At 47.2% G+C, this 21,223-nt stretch overlaps 2 protein-coding genes across 35 annotated transcripts in view; both read right to left on the bottom strand.

Moving 5' to 3' along the window:
- Positions 1 to 5,157, bottom strand: part of EPB41L1 (erythrocyte membrane protein band 4.1 like 1) — a 134,675-nt gene extending 129,518 nt beyond the window's left edge. For 25 of the 33 annotated variants that reach the window (XM_085003753.1, XM_021078008.2, XM_085003750.1 and 22 more), the window contains exon 1: positions 4,633 to 4,749. The gene's annotated coding sequence lies outside the window, so the exon portion shown is untranslated. Of the gene's footprint in view, positions 1 to 4,632; positions 4,750 to 5,069 lie in introns of those variants that run through there. The other 8 variants (XM_085003756.1, XM_085003751.1, XM_085003754.1 and 5 more) reach the window with 2 other exon arrangements.
- A 10,187-nt stretch (positions 5,158 to 15,344) lies between these two features.
- Positions 15,345 to 21,223, bottom strand: part of LOC146395285 (uncharacterized) — a 23,652-nt gene continuing 17,773 nt past the window's right edge. For both annotated transcript variants that reach the window (XM_085003863.1, XM_085003864.1), the window contains exons 2-3: positions 16,353 to 16,610; positions 15,345 to 15,880 (exon numbers count right to left, since the gene is read on the bottom strand). In XM_085003863.1, coding sequence (XP_084859989.1) covers positions 16,489 to 16,610 — 122 coding nt within the window. In that variant the 3' untranslated portion in view covers positions 15,345 to 15,880; positions 16,353 to 16,488. The remainder of the gene's footprint in view (positions 15,881 to 16,352; positions 16,611 to 21,223) is intronic.

Below are 21,223 nucleotides of genomic sequence, written 5' to 3'. Positions count from 1 at the left end.
CAGTAATAATCACTAACATTCACCAAAAGTTTGCTACGTGTTCAGCACTGTGCAAAGCATTCCATGTATGTTACTTCATTTCATCCTCAAAACAACCCTTTGAAACAGACACTGTTGCTGGTCTCGTTTTACAGGCAAGGAAATGAAGACATAGTCACTTGCCCAAGTCCACCCAACTAGTATGTGGCAAAATCAGTGCTATGCACTCTGGAGACAATGCTAGTAACCAATGTTAGGTACACCATCCATCCTAATACTCTCTCTCTCTCTTTTTTTTTTTTTTTTTTGGCCACCCCATGGCCTATGGAGCTCATGGGCCAAGGATCAGATCTGAGCCCTAGTTGCGACCTAAGGCACAGCTGTGAGAACGTTGGCTCCTTAACCAACTGTGCTGAGCCAGGGATCGAACCTGCGTCCCAGTGCTCCCAAGACGCCACTTATCCCACTGTACAACAGCAGGAACCCCCTAATACCCACGTTTTATAGAAGAGGAAACAAGCAAGAAAGGAAAAGTGACTGGCCCACAGTCATGTAATAAGACGTGGACCTAGGTCTTCAGATTCCTTATTCAATGTTTTTCCTCTTCTCATTCTTGCAGGATCTTAATCCAGAAGGACACAGGAAACAAGGTAGGCTGTGTCTCCTGAAGAGCTTTTTCTGCCACTACTAGAGCAGGCCCCTGTGTGGGCCTGAGCACACAATAGGGGCTCAAAGCTACAGCCAGGTGATGAAGCAATAAAAATAAGATAAATCTACTTCAAAAAAAAAAAAAAATCTGAGGCCTGCTTAGATATAACAATGTTAGGACTTGGGAGTACACTTTGGGTATCATTTAATGCCATCTCCCATTTTATAAAGCCACCCGTTCAACAAATTTATTGGACACCAATCATATACCAAGCACTGTGTGGCGGCATTAAGAAGACTGATAAGCAAGTTCCTGCCTATGGGCCCTTAATGCTCTGTGGGGACATTAAGAAGACTGGGAAGCAAGTTCCTGCCTATATGGTATTTGCAACCCAGTGAGGGGAGACAGGCAAACAACAAAGTTCATATATAATTACAAACTCTCATAAGCACTACGAAATACAGGGAGCTATAAGAATGTATAACAGGAAAAACTGATTTATCTTAAGGAGTCGTTGGCAAAGGCTTCCATGAAGAAGTGATTCTTGAGCTAAAATCTGAAAAGTGGGAGCTAACCAAGACAAGAAGCAGGGGAAGGGTGTAGTAGACAGAGGGAACAGCAAGTGCAAAATCCTAGAGGCAAAAGAGCTCTTGGTGCCTGGATGAGCCAAAAGAAAGCCAGAGTGACTGGCTTCCAGAGAGGTAGGCCAGGACTTAATCTTGCAGGTCTTGTAGATCAACCTAAGAAGTGTAGAAACTGAGCAGAGCAGGGAAACCCCTTGCTCAGAACTTGGCCCAGAACGGACACTGTCAATGAATCATCACATTATTTGGTGAAGGAGTGATTTGTGCAAGATCACAGGAAGAACTGGGACTTGAAGACAGAACCTCTACTTGCCAGGTTAGTGCTATCAGATACCTCAGGTATGTGTGTGGAAGGAAGCAGGAGATGCTTTTCAGGTGTTTCTTTCTTTTTTTTTTTTTTTTTTTTTTTTTTTTTGTCTTTTGTCTTTTTTTGTTGTTGTTGCTATTTCTTGGGCCGCTCCCGCGGCATATGGAGGTTCCCAGGCCAGGGGTTGAATCGGAGCTGTAGCCACCGGCCTACGCCAGAGCCACAGCAACGCGGGATCCGAGCCGCGTCTGCAACCTACACCACAGCTCAGGGCAACGCCGGATCGTCAACCCACTGAGCAAGGACAGGGACCGAACCCGAAACCTCATGGTTCCTAGTCGGATTCGTTAACCACTGCGCCACGACGGGAACTCCTCAGGTGTTTCTTTCTATAGGAGGTTCCAGCTCCCTGTCAGCACCTCTCTTGAGCACAAGAGTGCATTAGAATTACCTGTGTTTGTGGAGTTCCCGTCGTGGAGCAGTGGTTAACAAATCTGACTAGGAACCATGAGGTTGTAGGTTCGATCCCTGGCCTCCCTCAGTGGGTTATGGATCCAGTATTGCCATGATCTGTGGCGTATCCACACATGAGCTGTGGCGTAGGTCACAGATGCGGCTCAGATCCCGTGTTGCTGTGGCTCTGGCGTAGGCTAGGTCCAATTAGACCCCTAGCCTGGGAACCTCCATATGCCCTGGGAGCAGCTCAAGAAAAGGCAAAGGACAAAAAAAGAAAAAAAAAAAAAAAAGAATTACCTATGTTTGTTAAAACAGACTGCTGGGCCTCAATGTCAGAGTTATTGATTCAGTAGATCTGGTGGGAGCCCCAAGAATTTGCATTTCCCAGGTAACCTTGCTGCTGCTGGTAGGTGTTTGAGAATCATTGTTCTAGACTAGAATATATGTGGCAAGGAGGAGTGGTGAGTGAGGCCCACCACCAGGATCCTAGGGGTCTAGAAGGGGATATTCCTAAGTCTGGATAACAATGAGATAAACTACCACTCTGAGAAAGGGAAAGGGCCTCAAAGTCCCAGAATCCAGTCTACTAGCTGCTCAGCTTGGGAAATTGAGGCTTAGGGGATTTAGACTCTTATGTAAGAAAAGCTCAATACAAATATGTTGAGTGAACAGGTAAATAAATGAACGATTTGACCAAAGTCAAAAGGAGACCCCTGCACCAAATTCTGGGGCTCCTGTGCTGCAGACCAGAGGCTTTCCTGCCTCAGGGAAGGGAACAGCAAGCTCAGCTTTCCTCAGCTTCCGCTGCCTTCAGTAGGAAACATTTTTAAAATTGCAGAAATCTGCTATTGGCCCCCCAATCCTATCACCCATCCGCCCTCCTTCTTTTCACACTCCCAGATCCCTCCCTTTACACCCAAATCCTATGCACTTTATCCTGGCAAGCTGAGCATCAGAGGGGGAGGTGAAGTTCTAGGGAAGAAAAACTGGAAGTGGAGGGTGAATTCTTACACTTGGATAGAACACTTGCTTCATCTTGTAAAAGTCTGTTTCTATCCTCATATCCAGTCTAATCCCAATCTACCTACATTTCAGCACCAGTACTGAAACCCACAAAGCCAGGGGCTAAATTTCCAAACCACCTTCTCACCCAGTTTTTCTAAAATAGGGTGGCCCTGGACAGAATTTTTCTATCCCATTCCAGTTGGCAGCAAAACGCCACTTCTCTTGCAAACCCACATGCACAGACTCACTAACATACAAACATCTATGTGTACATAAAAACAAATATACCAAAACTCATAAAAAACACATACATATAGACATCGAGATGCATTATTCACTGATCCCTGATAAAAGACACCTGTGCCCCCAAATGCACAAGAAATACAGAGAGAACACAGCTATGCACACAGACTACACATCTCGAAATGCATGCACTGCAGCAATACATGGGGAAAGGGTAATACACACCCAGAGACCTCTCTCAAAGTAGAGGTCTCCTGAGGGAGGACTCCTTGCAGTGGAGGCACTGGCCCTTTAAGAGAGTGGTTCTCCCTCCTCCTTTCAGGGCACCTAAGGTTGGCTCTACCCCTGGGAGCAGGCAGGGGTGAGGGTGGGAGTGCGGCTGACCTGGCCCGGCTGGGTCTGGCTCTGGGCGACGTTCCCCGCGCCACCACAGGAAATGGATCCCTGAACCGACTGGGTCACCAGCCTAGGGACCGTTGTCGCCACCACCCACACCCACACACCCGGGCTCCAAGCAGGACACGCCCTCCGCTTCAGCTCCGCCGGGTGCACGGGCTCCGTTGTCAGCCCAGCTCCCTTCGGCCCCCGGGGTGTGGCCGCCCACCTGCCAGCAGGGAGTCTCGGCCCGGAGGAGACACTCCCGCCGCCGCCTCCCCTCCGCCCCGGCCAGGTGCCTGGCTCCGGGCGACCGCAGCTCCTTGGCCGCCGCCCCCACCCCTTCCTCCCTGTAGTGTGGAGACAAAGCCGTGCACACGCACACGGGGGCTACGCGGGGCTACGCGGGTGCACACCCGCCCTCACACGCGCACACACAAGGACTCACACTGACGCGCGCGCGTGCACACGCGCGCAAACACACATACACACACGGCCACAGGCTCCAGCCACAAGCAAAGCTACCCGCACACACCCTCATCCAAATGTACACACACTCAACTACACATTCGGACACACCCTCTCATACATACATTCACGAACAGACACACGCGCACACACACACACCACCCAGTTCAGACGCACGGAGACACACAGGGCAAACACGTTCATTCACACCCACAGATGCACACCCGGCGCGCACACGCACGCGCGTGCACACACTGATCATCAACTTGCACAGACTCACAGGCACACGCGCTCTCACACCCAACATACACCTGGCGACGTGGACCCCGACACACATACTGGCACCAGTACTGAGACTCACAAACCGAGGCCGGGGGCTCACAGCTCGGAAGCCCACCCCGCCCGCCCCCTAGCCTCGGAGGTGTCCAGCCCCCCTGCCCGCCGGCCTGTCAGTTCTCGAACACAGGGGACCAAACCCGGAGCCCTTGGCGATCACCCTCCCCACACACACCAGCTCAGACGCTGCAGCGTCCGGGAGCCGGGAGGAGGCGGCGGGGGCGGCTAACCTGGTGGCGGCGGCGCGGCTTCCGGGCGCTGTCTGTCCTCGGTCGGTGAGTCCGGCGGCCGCCCTGCGGGCTCCGAGGTGCACTCGAGCTGCGCACAAACGCCGGGCTCGCTCGCTTGCTCGCTCGCTCCCTCCCGCGGCGCAGCCCCCTCCCCGCCCTCCCTACTCGCCCGGTCTCCCCTCTCCGCCCCGCCCCGACCGGCTCCCCCCAAGGAGACGGCGGCGATCCCGGCTGCCCCAGCAGCCACTGGCGAGCGAGCGAGCAGCCGCGGAGCGCCGCCGCCGCTGGAGCCGCCCGAGCCGCCCGAGCCGGGGCCGCGCATCGGGAGGAGCCGCGCGGGACCCCGGGGAGGGGAGGAGAGGAGGGGGCTGAGCCCTGCGAGTCCGCCTGGCGCTCGTGGCCCGCCGCCCGCTCCCCCACGTGGGCCGGGCGCCTACCTGAGCTGCCACGGAGCTTAGAGGCCCGGGCAAGCTATGGGGTAAAGAAGAGGAGACCCCACCCCGGGCCCCCTCGCACTCCCTGTCCCAGCTCGGTGGGCTCTGGCCCCGCCCCCGCCTCCTCCCGGGTCCCTGCCAGCGCCGACCTCGGTTTTCCCTGGCTAAGACGCCTCGGCTGTCAGCCCGGTGCCCCGGGCTAACCCCACGGCCCGGCGCCCGGCTCGCCGGCCTCCTCCACCTCCAGTCCGGACCTGGCCGACGCCCACCCGCCTCCCCGTCGCCCTCCCATTGTTCCCTTGGCTGGAGCTCGAGGACGATCGCACTCCACATTCCAGCCCCTGCTCAGGCGGCAATACCTCTGGACCCTTGGCGAGGCTCTCCAAGGGCTGGCCCCTGGCTCTGGGGCGCTGACGCCCACCCTCCACAGTCGCAGGCACGCCCAAAGTAAAGAGCTCTTCTAAATTAGGGTTAAAACCACCACCGCCCTTAGAGGCGCTCCTTCAGGTCCTACTTTGAGTATAGACTGAGACTTAAGGAGGGAGGAACTAAACCAAGTTCAGCAAGCCAGAGATACAGGAGAAGATGTGCAAGCGATTAGGTATCCACATTACATAGAAGAAGAAACAGGGAATTCCTGCCCAGGGCTCCTGGGAGAGGGACAGGCCCTCCAGAAGTGCAGGGAATAAAGAGTCTGGCCTCCTTTGTTAGACACTAAATATTAAAAGCACAGAGACTTGGAAGAAGTATTTTCAGAGGTTTTACTGATGAAGGCCTACAAGTATAGAAGCTCCCACATACTTTGCTGGCAGCACAGAGCCAAGATAAAGCCCAACAATCACTGGACTTCTTCACTGTGGCTCCCCCTCCAGTATAGGATATTAAGTGCCAGGTAAGCAGCTAAGAACATAGCAAATCAAGGGGGGCAGGCCTAGTTTGGGCCTGGAAAAACTTCCACAAACCAAGAAAGGGCAGAGTGAAGGAGAACCCAAGCAAGACTGAGCATAGCTTGTTCGGGGCAGGGTAATTATAATTAATAATGAGAATGAATAATAACTAATGTGTTTGTAGCACTTTATTCCAATATCACTAACTCATTTATATCCATAACAGGATTTCCTGCTGTGGCTCAGCAGTTAAGAACCTAATATCCATGAGGATACGGGTTCAGATCCCTGGCCTCGTTCAGTGGGTTAAGGATCCAGCAGTGCCACAAGCTGCAGCATAGGTCAAAGATGCAACTGGGATTTGGCATTGCTGTGGCTGTGGCTACAGCCAGCAGCTACAGCTCCAAATCAGCCCCTAGCCTGGGAACTTCTATATCCCGCAGACATGGTCCTAAAAAAGTAAAAAAATAAAAAATAAATGTAAAAAATTTTAAAAACCATAACAACTCTATGAGATAGAGGTTATATTTCAGGAACTGAAACACAAAGACATTACATAGTTTATAAAGTGGCAGAGTCAGGACCCAAACCCAGGAAGCTGATTTCCAAGCTCACACTTCACCATCACAGGCCAGAGAGAAGCAGCCCTGAATTCAAGGCAAAGACATTTAAATTACCAGGACACTCACCACAGCAGGATTGTCTCACTTGTGTATAGTTGGGACCCAGTACACAGGGCATGGACGTAGGCGTGATCTTTTAAACTGTTGCATGACTGAGGCTGGAGTGCAGAGGGCCATGTGCAGGGCTCAGCTGCCACTCTCTCTGCTGTGCTGCACATTTTTATCAGTGGTTTTAGATGAAGCAGAGGAAGGCATGAAATGCTAATCAAATCTACAGCTGTCGTGAAGTCTGGGAGGGACAGCAAACACTCTGGAAACCAAAATTTGTTTCCAAAAGATCTCAGCAGCCTTGGGGCTGAGCTGGAACTAACAAGAAGAGGTGTCACAAGGGATAAATGTAAATTCCTGCCCTTTGGTCCAAACCAGAGCAGTCTTATAGAACTTTCTGTGATGATAGATATGTCCCAAATCTGCATTGTCTGATATAGTAGCCACTAGCCACCCAAGGCTTTTGAGTACTTGAAATGTGGTTCATACAACTAAGAAACTGAAATTTTAATTTCTTTCTTTCTTTTTTAAGTATTTTTTTTTTTTGTCTTTTTTTTTTGTCTTTTGTTGTTGTTGTTGTTGTTGTTGTTGTTGTTGCTATTTCTTGGGCCGCTCCCACGGCATATGGAGGTTCCCAGGCCAGGGGTTGAATCGGAGCTGTAGCCACCGGCCTACGCCAGAGCCACAGCAACACGGGATCCGAGCCGCGTCTGCAACCTACACCACAGCTCACGGCAACACCGGATCGTTAACCCACTGGGCAAGGGCAGGGACCGAACCCACAACCTCATGGTTCCTAGTCGGATTCGTTAACCACTGCGCCACGACGGGAACTCCCTTTTTTAAGTATTTTAAATGTAAATTGTCACCTGGAGCTAGGGGCTGCCATATTGGACAAGTGCCCAAAAGACAGGGTATAAAGAATCTAGAGTAAGAGCAGTTTCGGTGAAAGTGACTTAAAGGTTTGAGTTGACCTCAAGCTCAACAATGCAGTCTGGATGCAAATAAAGGAAAGGAGGGAAGGAAGAAAGAAAAAAGGAAAGAAAGAGGGGGAGAGTGAACATGATATACTGTATCAACAGGAACAGGAGATTAGGCCTCTGTGGTTCTAACTCCATTAGTGGCTCAGGGTTGATGACAGCTGGACCATGGGGCTCAGCTGTGGGCCTCATGTGCTGAGGGGTACCCTGTCACAATGGAGCAAATATAGAAGAGACCAGAATGCTGAGGACCTGGATGCCATACTGTGGGCTGAATGATTTAAAAATCCTGGAGAAGGGAAAGCACAAGGAGGATATAGTGGCTGTCTCCAAACATCTGACAGGCTGGCATACAGAAGGGGGGTTGATTTATTTCTTATTATTTAGGTCTAATAAACAAAACAAAAAGCTGTGAACCCCTGAGCCCTACTTTCTGAGGGAGGAAGGATCCATGTCTAATTTCTCTTTCTGTTCTCCTCAACGCCTAATCCATCCAGGACCTGACTCATGTTAAACGCTGACTACAGATTTGCTGACAAATGAAAGAATTCCACTCAGCTCTGGTGGGTGGACATCCAGGAGGAGAATTTCAGCTTATTATAAAGAACTCTAGGAGTTCTCTGGTGGCACAGTGGGTTAAGGATCTGAAGTTGTCACTGCTGTGGCTCAGGCCACAGCTGTGATGTGGATTTAATCCATGGCCCCAGAACTACTGCATGCGGTGAAGGTGGCCAAAAAATAAAATAAAGAACTCTAAGAGTCAACATGATCCAAGAATAGAATGTACCACCTTGGGAGTGATGAACTCGTTGCCTATATATGTATATATGTGTGTGTGTGTTTATTTTATGGCCACACAGGTGGCATGTGGAAGTTTTTGGGCCAGGGGTTGAATATGAGCCACAGCTGTGGCAACACTGGATCTTCTAAGCCACTGCACCAGGCTAGGGATCAAACCCACACCTCCGCAGCAACCCAGTGACAATGCCAGATCTTTCACCTGATGCACCACCAAAAGGAAAAAAAAAAAAAAAACCTCCCCCAATAAAAGCATTTAAAGAAAGACTGAATCTTCAATTGGAGACTGAACCAGGAATCAGATGGCCCTTCAAGCTGAAAAGGGAGCAAGTTCCACTAGGAGGGGAAAGACAAAATCAAGGCTATGCTTCCAGTTTTACCGGGCTATATATATAGAAGAAATTGATATGAAAGGACCAGAAGCAGGGAGGACCAGTTAGGAACCACTGCAGGGGTCCAGAAGGTAAGAGAATGGGTTGGGTATCAGTGGGAATGGAAAGCCAAGGACAGGTGTATGGCAACAAGCGCATTAGCACTGAGCTGGAAGTCAGGAGTTACAGGTTCTTGTCCTGCCTCTGCCATTAATTTATTGTGGGGTCTGGGGACTGCCTTTCCTTTCTGGACTTAAGTTTCCCATTGTGAAATGCAGAATAATCTCCAAGTCCCTTCCAACCCTAAGATCTGTTTATGGGGAAGAATAACTAGGCTAATATATTAAGCTGCCTTTATAAACTTCAAAGTAACAATATCGCTGGTCTCATGCTATCATTATTATTACGAAGGTCGCCTCCCTAGGACTTGGTGACTAGATTGGTAGAAGGGGACAAGAAGGAGTCAATGGACTGTATCTGTAGGGGTGGGGGAATGGGAGAAAGACCTCTGATCTTTGAGGAGGGTCAGCTAACCTCTCTGCTCCTCCCCCAAGATCTGTGAAGACCGTGTTCTACGTGCTGTCACCTGGTGAACTGCTTCCTCATTCCTTCGAGCCACACCTCATACTTGGCTAAAGGAAGCAATCAGTTCTAGGAAAAGATAGACTCTGTCCCCCTCCTTTTAAGGTTCCCAAATGACACCAGGGGTGGTTCTTTCCTTAAATAATAAGTATCATCAATTCATTTGAAAACAGCCAGTATTCTGGAGCACTATGTGCTAAGCATTTTACTTACATAGTTTTCTCATCTTAGGAGGTGGCTATAATTATTATTCCCATTTTATAGATGAGGACACTGGCTCACAGAGATGTGTAATTTTCCCACAGTTGCATAGTTTATGAGGGGGATTATCATACAAGTCTGTGTGATGTCAAGGCTGCATTCCTAAAGGCTTCTAGCATTTTATTATGTATTTTTACAACAACTTAGGAACAGTACAAGATCAGTATGGTCTCTAGTTTACAGCTGGGGAATCTGAAGCTCAAAGAGGTTAAATTATATCACTTAGACAAGTTAATAAAGTTTTTCAAAGTACAGTTCTCACTCTTTGCTATTCTCTGTTCCTCTCTTATGAGCCAGCAGTGCTTTCCTCCTTCCCCTGTAACTTCCAGGACCTCCTCAGTCCTTCTAGGCCTGATGGGTGGGGACTTGACAAACCCACTTAAGAGAAGGACTTTTGGAGTTCCCATCATGGCACAGCGGACAAATACAACTGGGAGCCATGAGGTTATGGGTTCAATTCCTGGCCTCACTCAGTGGGTTAAGGATCTGGCATTGCTATGGCTGTGGCGTAGGCTGGGAGCTGTACCTTTGATTCCTTTGACCCCTAGCTCAGGAACCTCCGTATGCCATGGGTGTGACTCTAAAAAAAAAAAAAAAAAAAAAAAGGACTTTTACTTGTCCTTGTCCTGGGGCAGGGGCAGGAGAAGGGAAGGATTTCTGAAAGGCAAAAGTTAATTCCCACCTCCTCCCACCCCACCACAGTGCACACACAACCCAGCCTCAAGGTGACAGTACTGAAGGCTTACAGAGTGAGTCATGCGGAGCTGACCAGCCAGTCACTGGACCAGCCAGTCACTGGAGCACCAGGTGCTAAGCTTAGGTTAGAGGGCTGTAAAAGTAGGCCAAGCATTCTCATCCCCAGCAGCACGGCCCAACTCATCTCATCTCCAAACTCTGAAACATTTAAAGGACACTATGCAAGGCCTGGGGACAGAGGGGACCCATGACAAAAAAGAATGCATTCCCACCCTTGGGAGGGGGAAAAGACAGTGAGTACAAAATAGTGTCTACTTATAAAGAGTGATGGGGGCACCTGGTGATTAATTCCAAGGAGAGAAGTTCACGAAGGAGTTGAGATCAGAGTAGAGTCTCAAAGGATGAACTGAACATGCCGAGGCAGAGGGCCACTCCAGGCTGCAAGAAGCCCTAAAGCTTAGATATTTGCACACCATCTAGCAGGAAATAAGGAAGCACAGAGTGCACTATGGCTTTGGAGAAAGCTGAGTTTAAATCCTGGCCAAGTCACTTCTCAGCTGTGTGACCCTGGACAAGTTACTTAACTCCTCTGGTAGAGATATTATTGTCTCCAATTATTTGTTCTCCCCCTGCTTCCCAGTAAGATTACACATTCTAGCCAGTTGCCATGTGACTCCAGAGGAAGGAGTACACTTCCCCAGAGCAATGTCAGCCTTGATCACATGACTTACTTTGGCCAGTGGAATTTGAGTTGGACAGCGGTATGCCAGAAACTTGAAGAGTATGTGTCAATCTAAAATCTAACTCTTGGGAATTCCCGTTGTGGTGCAGTGTAAACGAATCCAACTAGGAACTGTGAGGTTGCAGGTTCGATCCCTGGCCTCGCTCAGTGGGTTAAGGATCTGGCGTTGCTGTGGCTGTGGTGTAAGCTGGCAGCTGTAGCTCCGATTTTACCCCTAGCCTGGTCACCTCCACATGCTGTGGGTGTGGCCCTAAAAAGCGAAAAATTAAAAATTAAAAAAGAATAAAATCTAACTCTTTTATCTCTGCCACCAGAATGACATGACCTGGATGTGGGCTATGTCTTCAGCCTGGATCTTAGAGGGAAAAGACACAGAGAGCAGAGCTGTAGCCAACCCACAGCTACCCCACAGCCACTGAGAGTTGGGGACTGTTTGTTATCACATCATAATGTAGCATAACCTAGTGATTTTTAGTACTTACCTCACAGAACTGTTGTGAAGATTAAGATGATCTTGTAAAAAATATATAATCATTTCATCAGAAATTTGCATTAGAAAGTGATTGCTGCCCACACATATATAGACATTTGACATACAACAGAAATTACATTTGCAAAAGAATAGCAAAGGATGGTGTCACAGGTTAAATAGTATCCCCCCCCCATTCATGTCTATCTAGAACCTCAAAATATGAGCTCATTGGAAACAGGATCTTTATACATGTAATTAGTCAAGAAGCTCAAGATTAACCTAACCTGGATTTAGAGTATGCCCTAAATCCAATGGCTGGTGTCCAATAAGAAAAGGAGAAGACACAGAGAAACACAGAGAAGAAGGCAATGTAAAGATGGAGGCAGGAGTTCCTGTCGTGGCACAGTGGAAATGAATCTGACTAGGAACCAAGAGGCTGCAGGTTCAATTCCTGGCCTCGCTCAGCGGGTTAAGGATCCGGTGTTTCCGTGAGCTATGGTGTAGTTCGCAGACATGGCTCGGATCTGGTGCTGCTGTGGCTCTGGCGTAGGCCGGCAGCTACAACTCCGATTAGACCCCTAGCCTGGGAACCTCCATATGCCACAGGTGCATCCCTAAAAAGGAAAAAAAAAAAAAAAAAAAGATGGAGGCAGAATTTGCAGATGGACCTAGAGATTATCATACTAAGTGAAGTAAATCACAAAGACAAAGACAATACAATATCACGTATATGTGGAATCTAAAATACAACATAAATGAACATATCTTTGAAACAGAAATAGACTCACAGAAATAGGGAACAGACTTGTGGTTGCCAAGGGCGGGGGAGTTGGGAAGGATTGGGAATTGGGGACTAGCATATGCAAACTATTACATATAGGATAGATAAACAACAAGGTCCTATTGCATAGCACAGGGAACTATATTCAACATCCTGGGATAAACTGTTATAGAAAAGACATGAAAAAGTATTTAACATGTATAACAAAAACATTTTGCTGTGTAGCAGAAATTAACACAACATTGTAAATCAACTATACTTCAATTAAAAAAAAAAAAACCATGGAGGCAGAGACTAGTGTGATGTGTCTACAAGCCAAGGAACACCAAAGATTGCTGGCAACCGCCTGAAGCTAGGAGAAAGGCAGGGGATGTTTTCTCCCTCATAGTCTCCAGAAGGAACCAATTCTGACGACACCTTGTTTTGGACTTCTGGCCCCTTGTGAGAGAATAAATTTGTTGTTTTAAGCTGCACAGTTTGTGGTAATTTGTTATGACAGCCCTAGGAAATTAATACAGATGGATTACTTTTAAAATGATACTGAACAATTGGTCATTCATTTGGAAAAACTAAAACTGGATTCCTACCTCATAGCATACGCAAAAATAACCTTTTGTTGGATGAAAGACCTAAATTCAAAAAGTAAACCCTTAGCATTTTTTAGAAGTAGCTAAAGAAGATCATTATTAGGACCTCAGCATAGAGAATAATTTTTTACTTTTTCTTTTTTTGTCTTTTTAGGACTGCACCCATGGCACATGGAGGTTCCCAGGCTAGGGGGCAAATCAGAGCTGCAGCTGCCAGTCTACACCACAGCCACAGCAATGCTAGATCTGAGCCTCATCTGAGACCTATGCCACAGTTTGTGGCAACACTGGATCCTTTAACCCACTGAGCAAGGCCAGGGATCAAACCCACACCCTAATGGTTACTAGTCAGGTTCTCAACCTGCTGAACCACAACAAGAACTCCGAGAAGAATTTGTTAAACAAGACATAAAAATCACAAATTGTATTATTCTGGGTTCTCCACAGAAAAAAAACCAATAGAATATATATCCTATATAGCTATGTCTAGATAGATAGATAGATAGATAGATAGATAGATAGATAGATAGATAGATAGATAATAAGGAATTGATTTGTGTGGTTATGGAGCCTGAGAAGTCCCAAGATCTGCAGTTGACACACTGGAGACCCAGAGAGTCACCAGTGTAAATTCCAAGTCTCAGTCCAAAAGCTTGAAGATAGGCAGGGAGAGCAAATTCTCTCCCTTACTCCACTTTTTGTTCTATTCAAGCCTTCAGGGAACTGGGTGAGGCCCACTCACTTTGGGTGGGGCAATCTGCTTTATTCAGTCAACCAATTCAGATGTTAATCTCAGAGTTCCTGCTGTGGCTCAGCTGGTTAAGAACCCAACTAGTATCCATGAGGATGTGGGTTTGGTCCCTGGTCCCAGTCAGTGGGTCCCAGGCATCTGGCGTTGCCGTGAGCTGTGGTGTAGGTCGCAGACATGGCTTGGATCTGGTGTTGCTGTGGCTGTGGTATAGGCCGGCAGCTGTAGCTCCAATTCAATCCCTAGCCTGGGAACTTCCATATGCCACAGGTGTGGCTCTAAAAAAGAAAAAAAAAAAAAAAAAAAAAAAAAAGGGAAGGGATAATAAACTCATTGAGAGAAAATCTCTGCAAAGTTTTGGCTGACACAGTATAAGAATCTAGGAGTTCCCTGGTGGCTCAGTGGGTCAAGGACTGGGCGCTGTCACTGCTGTGGTAAAGTTTCCATCCCTGGCCAGGGAAATTCCACAGGCCACAGGCATGGCCCCATCCCTGCCCCCCAAAAGTGCAGTGAAACACTAATTCAGTTTGGCAAAGACAAATGTCTTATAACACCAAGAAATGGTGAAGATGTAGGAAATTGGACTCATTCCCTGATGGTAGGACTAACTGGACTTTGGTGTACCCTTTCAAGAGACTGTAACAAATCACCACAAACTTGGTGGCTTAGGAGTTCCCGTCATGGTTCAGTGGTAAGGAACCTGACTAGTATCTATGACGATACAAGTTCAGTCCCTGGCCTCGCTCAGTGGATTAAAGGATCCAGCGTTGCTCTGAGCTGTGGTATAGGATCACAGATGTGGCTCAGATTTGGGGTTGCTATGGCTGTGGCATAGGTCAGCAGCTGCAGCTCTGATTCAACCGGTAGCCTGGGAACTTCCATATGCTGAGGGCTTGGCCCTAATAGAAAAAAACAACAAACAAACTTGGTTGCTTTAAACAACACACATTCACTTCCACACATTTCTGAAGGCATAAGATCCTAAATCAATATCACTAGGCCAGGCTCTCTCCAGAAGCTATAGGGGAGAATCTGTCCCTCACCTCTCCCAGCTTCCCACGTCTTCACATTCCTTGGCTTGTAACTGCGTCACTCTAATCTCTTTCTCCGTAGTTACTTTTCCTTTTCTTACATGATAGTCAAATCTCTCTCTGCTTCTCTGATAAGAATTGCAGAAAGAAAAAAAAAGAGAGAGAGAAGAAGAAGAAAGAAAGAAAAGAATTGTATTTAGGGCCCACCTCACGATCCAGAATAATCTCTCCATCAGTGAGCCTTAACTTAATCACACCGGCAAAATCTTTGCCGTATCAATTAACAGGTTCCAGAGATTAGGACCTGATAATTTTGGGGTAGGGGAGTGAGGAATGCATTATAGATTGAATACAATACTGATAGTAACTTGTTGCTAATGTTCTTAGCAACATTACTCACAGTACGCAAAAGGTGGAAACAACCCACGTGTCCATGAATAAATGAATAAAATACATGTGGCATAGCCATACAATGGAATATTATTCAGCCTTAAGAAGGAAGGAAATTCTGATACAGGCTACAACATGGATGAGCCTTGAAAACATTGTGCTAAGTGAAAGAAGCCAGAAACAAAAGGATACAGAGTGTATGCTTCCACTTACATGAGGTCTCTAGAACAGGCAAATTAATAGAGACTAAAAAGTAGAATAGAGGTTACCGGAGACTGGGAGGGAGGTAGTTATTGTTTAATGGGTACAGAATTTCAGTGTGGGATGATAAAGACAGTCTAGAAATAGTGGCTACACAACATCGTGAATGTACTTAATGTCCCTGAATTGTATGCCTAAAAATAGCTAAAATAGTAAATTTTATGTTATGTATATTTTGCCACAATAAAAATAACAATTTGTATTCGTTTAGAAAACTAAGCAGAATGAAAATATATATATAAGTAATGATATTTATTTCTTAGCTTATTAAGAATAATTATAACCAATTTCCTTTCAGATATTCTGGGATTGCTGGATTTGTTTAGGATTCACCTACTGTGTCACTAATACCATCCTCCCACATAACACCAGTCACTTTGAATATGATGCATTAATTGATCACACCTTTGGAAGGGAAAGAGCAAATGACAGGCAAATGTTCTTGGGGGTAAAATGGGAGAGTCAAAATATCATTTTATGGTCAGGTATAAACTCACATGGGATTTATGTCAGAGGGACATAGTTCTCTGCTTCTAGTGAAGACAATCAGCAGATACTGCAACAGGAAAGACTTGGATTAGATATCAGGCGTCTGCTCAGCAAGCAGAATGAGAGGATGGGACCAGTCATTCCTAAGAACCCTCCAGCTCTAACAGTACGTGGCTCTGTTGCTAAAAGGTGAATAGGAGGAATTCACATTTGCCCAGTGCCTGTGGCTTATGAGGCCCTGTGCCAAGAGCTTTTTAGCATTAGCTTATTCACAATGACTCTCCACCTCTCTGTGGTTGGGACTGCTCCCCCCATTTTATATACAAGGAAATAAGGGCTCAGATAACTTACATAACTCACTCTAAGTCCCAGAGCTAGGAAGTAGCCTAGATGAGAACCAAGGCCAGGGTCATCTGACTCCAAAGCCTTCTGCTCCCCACGAGGCTATGAATGCAGTCTTCTTTTGTGGAGATATTTAGGACAAGGAGAGGGCTGATTCTGGGCTATACACATCCTCGAAAGCAGGAGTCTGAAATTACCTGTTAAGATTCTTTGGAGCTGCTTCTCTCATCATTAAGTCAAGTTCCCAGTGGCAGAGGTGCTAATCCTGCCATTCTCTATAAGTTTGGCTAGAAACTGCCGATGATCTTCAACGAGTGAACACTTTAGGAGTGTTCACCTGCCTTGTAAATTTCTGAAGCATCTATCTCCCAGGTGAAGTGGTTGCAGCCCCAGGAGAAGGAGACGACAGTCCCTTTTGGCAGAGGTGCAACTCTCTGTCTTTGGAGCTCTCTGACCTAGAATGAGCAGAACACAAACCAAACCAAGTTACAATGTAAAGCAGACTGATGTGGGTGACAGATCTCACATATGGATTTTATCAGAGAACATGTTGGAATAATTTCCCATCAGTGCCTGGTCTTCTGGCCTCCAGTCCATTCTATACCTCAGTGGCCTGATTAAATATCCTAAAGCACAGCTCCAACAAGGGCCCTCTCCAGCTCAAGAGACAAGTCCAAACTCCTTAGCTTGTTTTCTGAGGTTCTGCCTAGTGTGTCTCAACCTCTGCTTCCTACCAAGCTGAAAAGATCCCTACCCTAATCGCTACTCCTCCTATGTGCCCAACCTTCTCCTATGGCTGCGACAGCCATGCCTGGTTCTAATTTCCCTTCTTCGGGTAATAATCTCCCCCTTTTCTTTAGATAACTCTTTCTTCCTCACTCATACACAGAACTCTGTATCCTCCAATGGGAATCTATTTTCCTGGCCACAAGGATTAATTCAAGGTTGGGTACGTAGTCTAAACTGACCCCATTACAATCTTCTCTGAGACTTTCCTGCTGTAGGTGACAGTGAAAGATGTCTTGCTTTCCTCTGATCTCCCATAAGTCTCACCTGGACCTTTCTTAGGATGCCTAGCACATTCTGACTTAAATTATGATTATTCTTTTTTTTTTTTTTGCCTTCTCTGGGGCTGCTCCCACAGCATATGGAGTTCCCAGGCTAGGGGTCTAATCGGAGCTGTAGCCACCAGCCTACACCGGAGCTACAGCAACACAGGATCCGAGCTGCGTCTGCAACCTACACCTCAGTGCATGGCAACATCGGATTGTTAACCCACTGAGCAAGGCCAGGGATCGAACCCGCAACCTCATGGTTCCTAGTCGGATTCATTAACCACTGAGCCACGATGGGAACTCCAAATTACGATTATTCTCATACCCTCTGTGAGATTGTCTCGGACCCTGGTTTCTCCAAGTTCTCCACTTTTTGTTTAAGTGTTCAATTTTTCCAGACATTTATTTCTGACTGCCTTTTACATGCAGAATTGTGTTATTCTCGGGGGATACAGCACTGGATAAGACTCAGTCCCTTGTTAAATGGATGAATGAATGCTTCTCTGTACCTCACCCAGCTTATCACAGGGGATTTGAGCAGTAGAAAATAGTAGATATAAAGTCCAAAGTTGTTAGCCTTGCATTCAAAACCTTCTACAGTCTGATTCTAATTTTGTCTCCCCTGCACTCACTATTAGCTCCAGCCAAACTGAACTGCTGTCCTAGAAAAGCCCGAGATGTCCCCACCTGTGTGCACTTATCCCTGCAGTTCTTCCACTGTTACTCTTCCTGTTTTTCTCTTTCATTCCTACATTCCTCTTTCCCTCGTCCCATTTCACCCTTTTCCTCTCTTACCTCTTCTCCTTTCTACTTTCCCTCCTTCGCCATCTCCCCCTTCCTTTTTCCTTCCTCTTGTCTCTCCCTGAGCTCTCTTTCAACACTTCCCTTCCTCCCACCCTTACCTCAATTTTCCCCTCTCTTTTATTTCCTGACCCCCTTCTCCTGCTCTGTGCACTGGGAGCAAAATATGTACTAAAACAAAACTAAATCAAACAGCTTCCAGATCTCATCACAAGTGAGCTCTCAAAATGGGGTGGAAATGAGAGGTGGGGGGATCCTGGCGGCAGAGAAGAGGCTGCCCGTGAATCTGAGAAGAGCCTTGTGTCAGTTACCCACATCCAACCTGCCCCCAACTCTTCCTTTTCCTCCCTATGATCACAAAATTTTGAAAAATCTGAACTGTAAAAATCCTTGATATTCATTTACTCTGCCCCCATAAGTTTGCTGCTGGGAAAGTGAGGCACAGCTAGAGAAAAGGAAAGCAACTAGCTATTGCCACCCAGCAAGACAATGGCTCAGCAGGAACTAGAGGCCTAGACCTCCTGATCCCAGACCAGTGATCCTTTCCAGCTACTCCACACTACCTTCCTTCCTTTAGTCACTAGTCCTTCTCCTTGATTCCTACCCACTAAGTTGGAGGTTACATCTAAAGATTCCCAAGCTGCCTACCCTTCATTCACCTAACACCCCCAAGTGAGTGTAGGGTCCAGTGAAATGGGGACAGAAGGGACAAACCACATCAGAAGGGCCGGCCCTAAAGCCTTGGTATTTGGCAGTGGTGGAGTGGTGAAAGTGTTCCTCTGGCCTGCAGGGGAACCAGTCTCCTCTTTGGAGAGCTCCGTTAGAAGCAGTCTCTGTGGAGTTAAGGGATGGGCCACTCTGTTTCAGCATGCCATCCTGGCAGGACCCCTCATTGCCATCCCAGCCTAGCCAGCTGCCTGGATGACCTACCTCACCCTGCCAGCCGTGGACTTGAACAGAGGCCACCCAGGCACAGGATGGTCCACGACTGCCAGTGGAGGCAGCTAGAGACAAGGGGGAGTGAAGTGTTTCCAGCGGCTCCACTTTCAGTCCTGCTCCTCTGCTCCACAAAGGGCCACTGTCTAAGCACAGAGGGACTCTGGAGAGAGGCCTCCCAAGGTGCTCGGCAACAGGGCTGGGTTTCATCACACTGGGCCTCCAGGCCAAGTAAACATCAGTGTAGGAACAGACCCAGCAGTTTCTGCAGACAGGCTCCTGGCTCGGGGCAGCCTCAGTGGCATCTTCACCCAGGGCTTCCCTGAGACAATAAGGGAATGCCAAGTTCACTTACCCAATTTTCTCCAGAAATGGAGAGTCAGGATGAGGAACTGGCTCTATCCTATGCCACTTCCCATTCTTCAAGGAGCAGAGCACCATCCTACCCCCCTTTTAAGAAGCAGACATTTTAGAAGAAATGTTTAAATTAGTTCAAAGGGAAAATAGAGCTAGCTCAGTGAGCTTGAGTGATCAAGAAAGTCTTCTTAGAGGAAGTGTGATTTGGGTGTGATTCTGCCTCGGTGTGTAGGTAGAATCTCTATAAATGAATGGGAAGGAGAAAAGCATCTCAGACAGAGAGCACAGAACTGGTAAGTTGTGGTGTCTGGAAAGCAGGAGTATTTGGGGTCAACGAAGATACCTATTAGGCTAGAGTAAAGAATTCACATGAGGAGTTCCCATTGTGGCTTAGGGGAAGCAAACCCGAATAGTATCTATGAGGATGTGGGTTCAATCCCTGGCCTCACTAAGTGGGTCAAGGATCGGGTATTGCCACAAGCTGCAGCATAGGTTGCAGATGCAGCTTGAACTGGCGTTGCTGTGGCTGTGGTGTAGGCCAGCACCTGCAGCTCCAATTTGACCCCTAACCTGGGAACTTTCATATGCTGAAGCTGCATCCCTAAAAAAAAAAGTAAAAAAAAAAAAAAAAAAAGAATATATGTATAAGACTTTGCCTATAGCAGAAATTAGCACAATGTAAATCAACTCTACATATGACACAGGTGTGGCCCTAAAAAGAAAAAAAAGAGAAAAGAAACGAAGGCCGGACGTTTGGAAGGGAACTAAACCACAACTAGTCTTAACAGCCATGTTGAGGGATCCCTATAGTTTCCAACAGAGCAGTGATGGGGTTCTGAAAGCAGAATTTTGGAAGCATAGCCTTCAGATCTTATGAAGGAGGCCCTAAGTTGAGCCTCAATCCTCTTGGGCTGGTTATGGCCTCTCTCTGGGACTTGCTTTCTTCATCTTTTTCTTCTTTTTTTCTTTTTAGGGCTGTGCTTGCAGCATATGGAGGTTCCCAGGCTAGGGGTCAAATCAGAGCTCCAGCTGCTGGCCTATGCCACAGTCACAGCAACACGGGATCCAAGCTGCGTCTGGGACCTACACCACAGCTCACTATCCAAATACTAGTTGGATTTGTTTCCGCTGAGCCACGATGGGAACTCCTGATTTCTTCATCTTTAAATTAAAAGGATAGTATCAGGAGTTCCCATCGTGGCTCAGTGGTCAACGAATCTGACTAGGAACCATGAGGTTGTGGGTTCAATCCCTGGCCTCGCTCAGTGGGTTAAGGATCCGGCATTGCCATGGGCTGTGGTGTAGGTCACAGACATAGCTCAGATCTGGCATTGCTGTGGCTCTGGCATAGGCGAGCAGCTACAGCTCTGATTGGACCCCTAGCCTAGGAATCTCCATATGCCATGGGTGCGGCCTTAAAGAAAAGAAAAGACAAAAAATTTAAAAATTAAAAATAAATAAAAGGGTTATATCGGAGAATCTGGAAGCCTTTCCATTTCTAAAATGCAAGGATTCTCTAATGGGGCAAGACGGACTATACAAAATGAAGGGAGGAGAGGTTGTGACCACACCCCAGATAACTCTAGGCTACATTTCTGCAGTGAATCATCTGCTTAGAGTTGTGGAATGACCACCACCACCACCCTTGATAGGCACTATGCTAAGAAGTCCTTCTTTTTTTTTTTTTCAGCTGCCCTCATGGCATACGGAATTTCCTGGCTCAAGGCCAAACCCATGTCACAGCAGTGAAAACACTGGATCCTTAACCCACTAAGCCACCAGGGAACTCCAGTAGTTTCTCTTTTATAAAACTTCATTTTTGTGAACAGGAAATCCATGTACATACTGCAAAATTTAAGTCATAAAAAGATATGTATGGTAAAAATAAATTTCCCTCCTTCTCCTCTTTCCAGCCACAC

The sequence above is a fragment of the Sus scrofa genome, chromosome 17 (assembly GCF_054392235.1).
Source record: "Sus scrofa isolate SSC_HxYL_T2T_F1_AM1 chromosome 17, Sscrofa_HxYL_maternal_Yorkshire_Landrace_v2.0, whole genome shotgun sequence".
Lineage (NCBI taxonomy): Eukaryota > Metazoa > Chordata > Mammalia > Artiodactyla > Suidae > Sus > Sus scrofa.
Note: the sequence above shows the minus strand (reverse complement) of the source record. Positions and strands in the feature narration are given on the sequence as shown.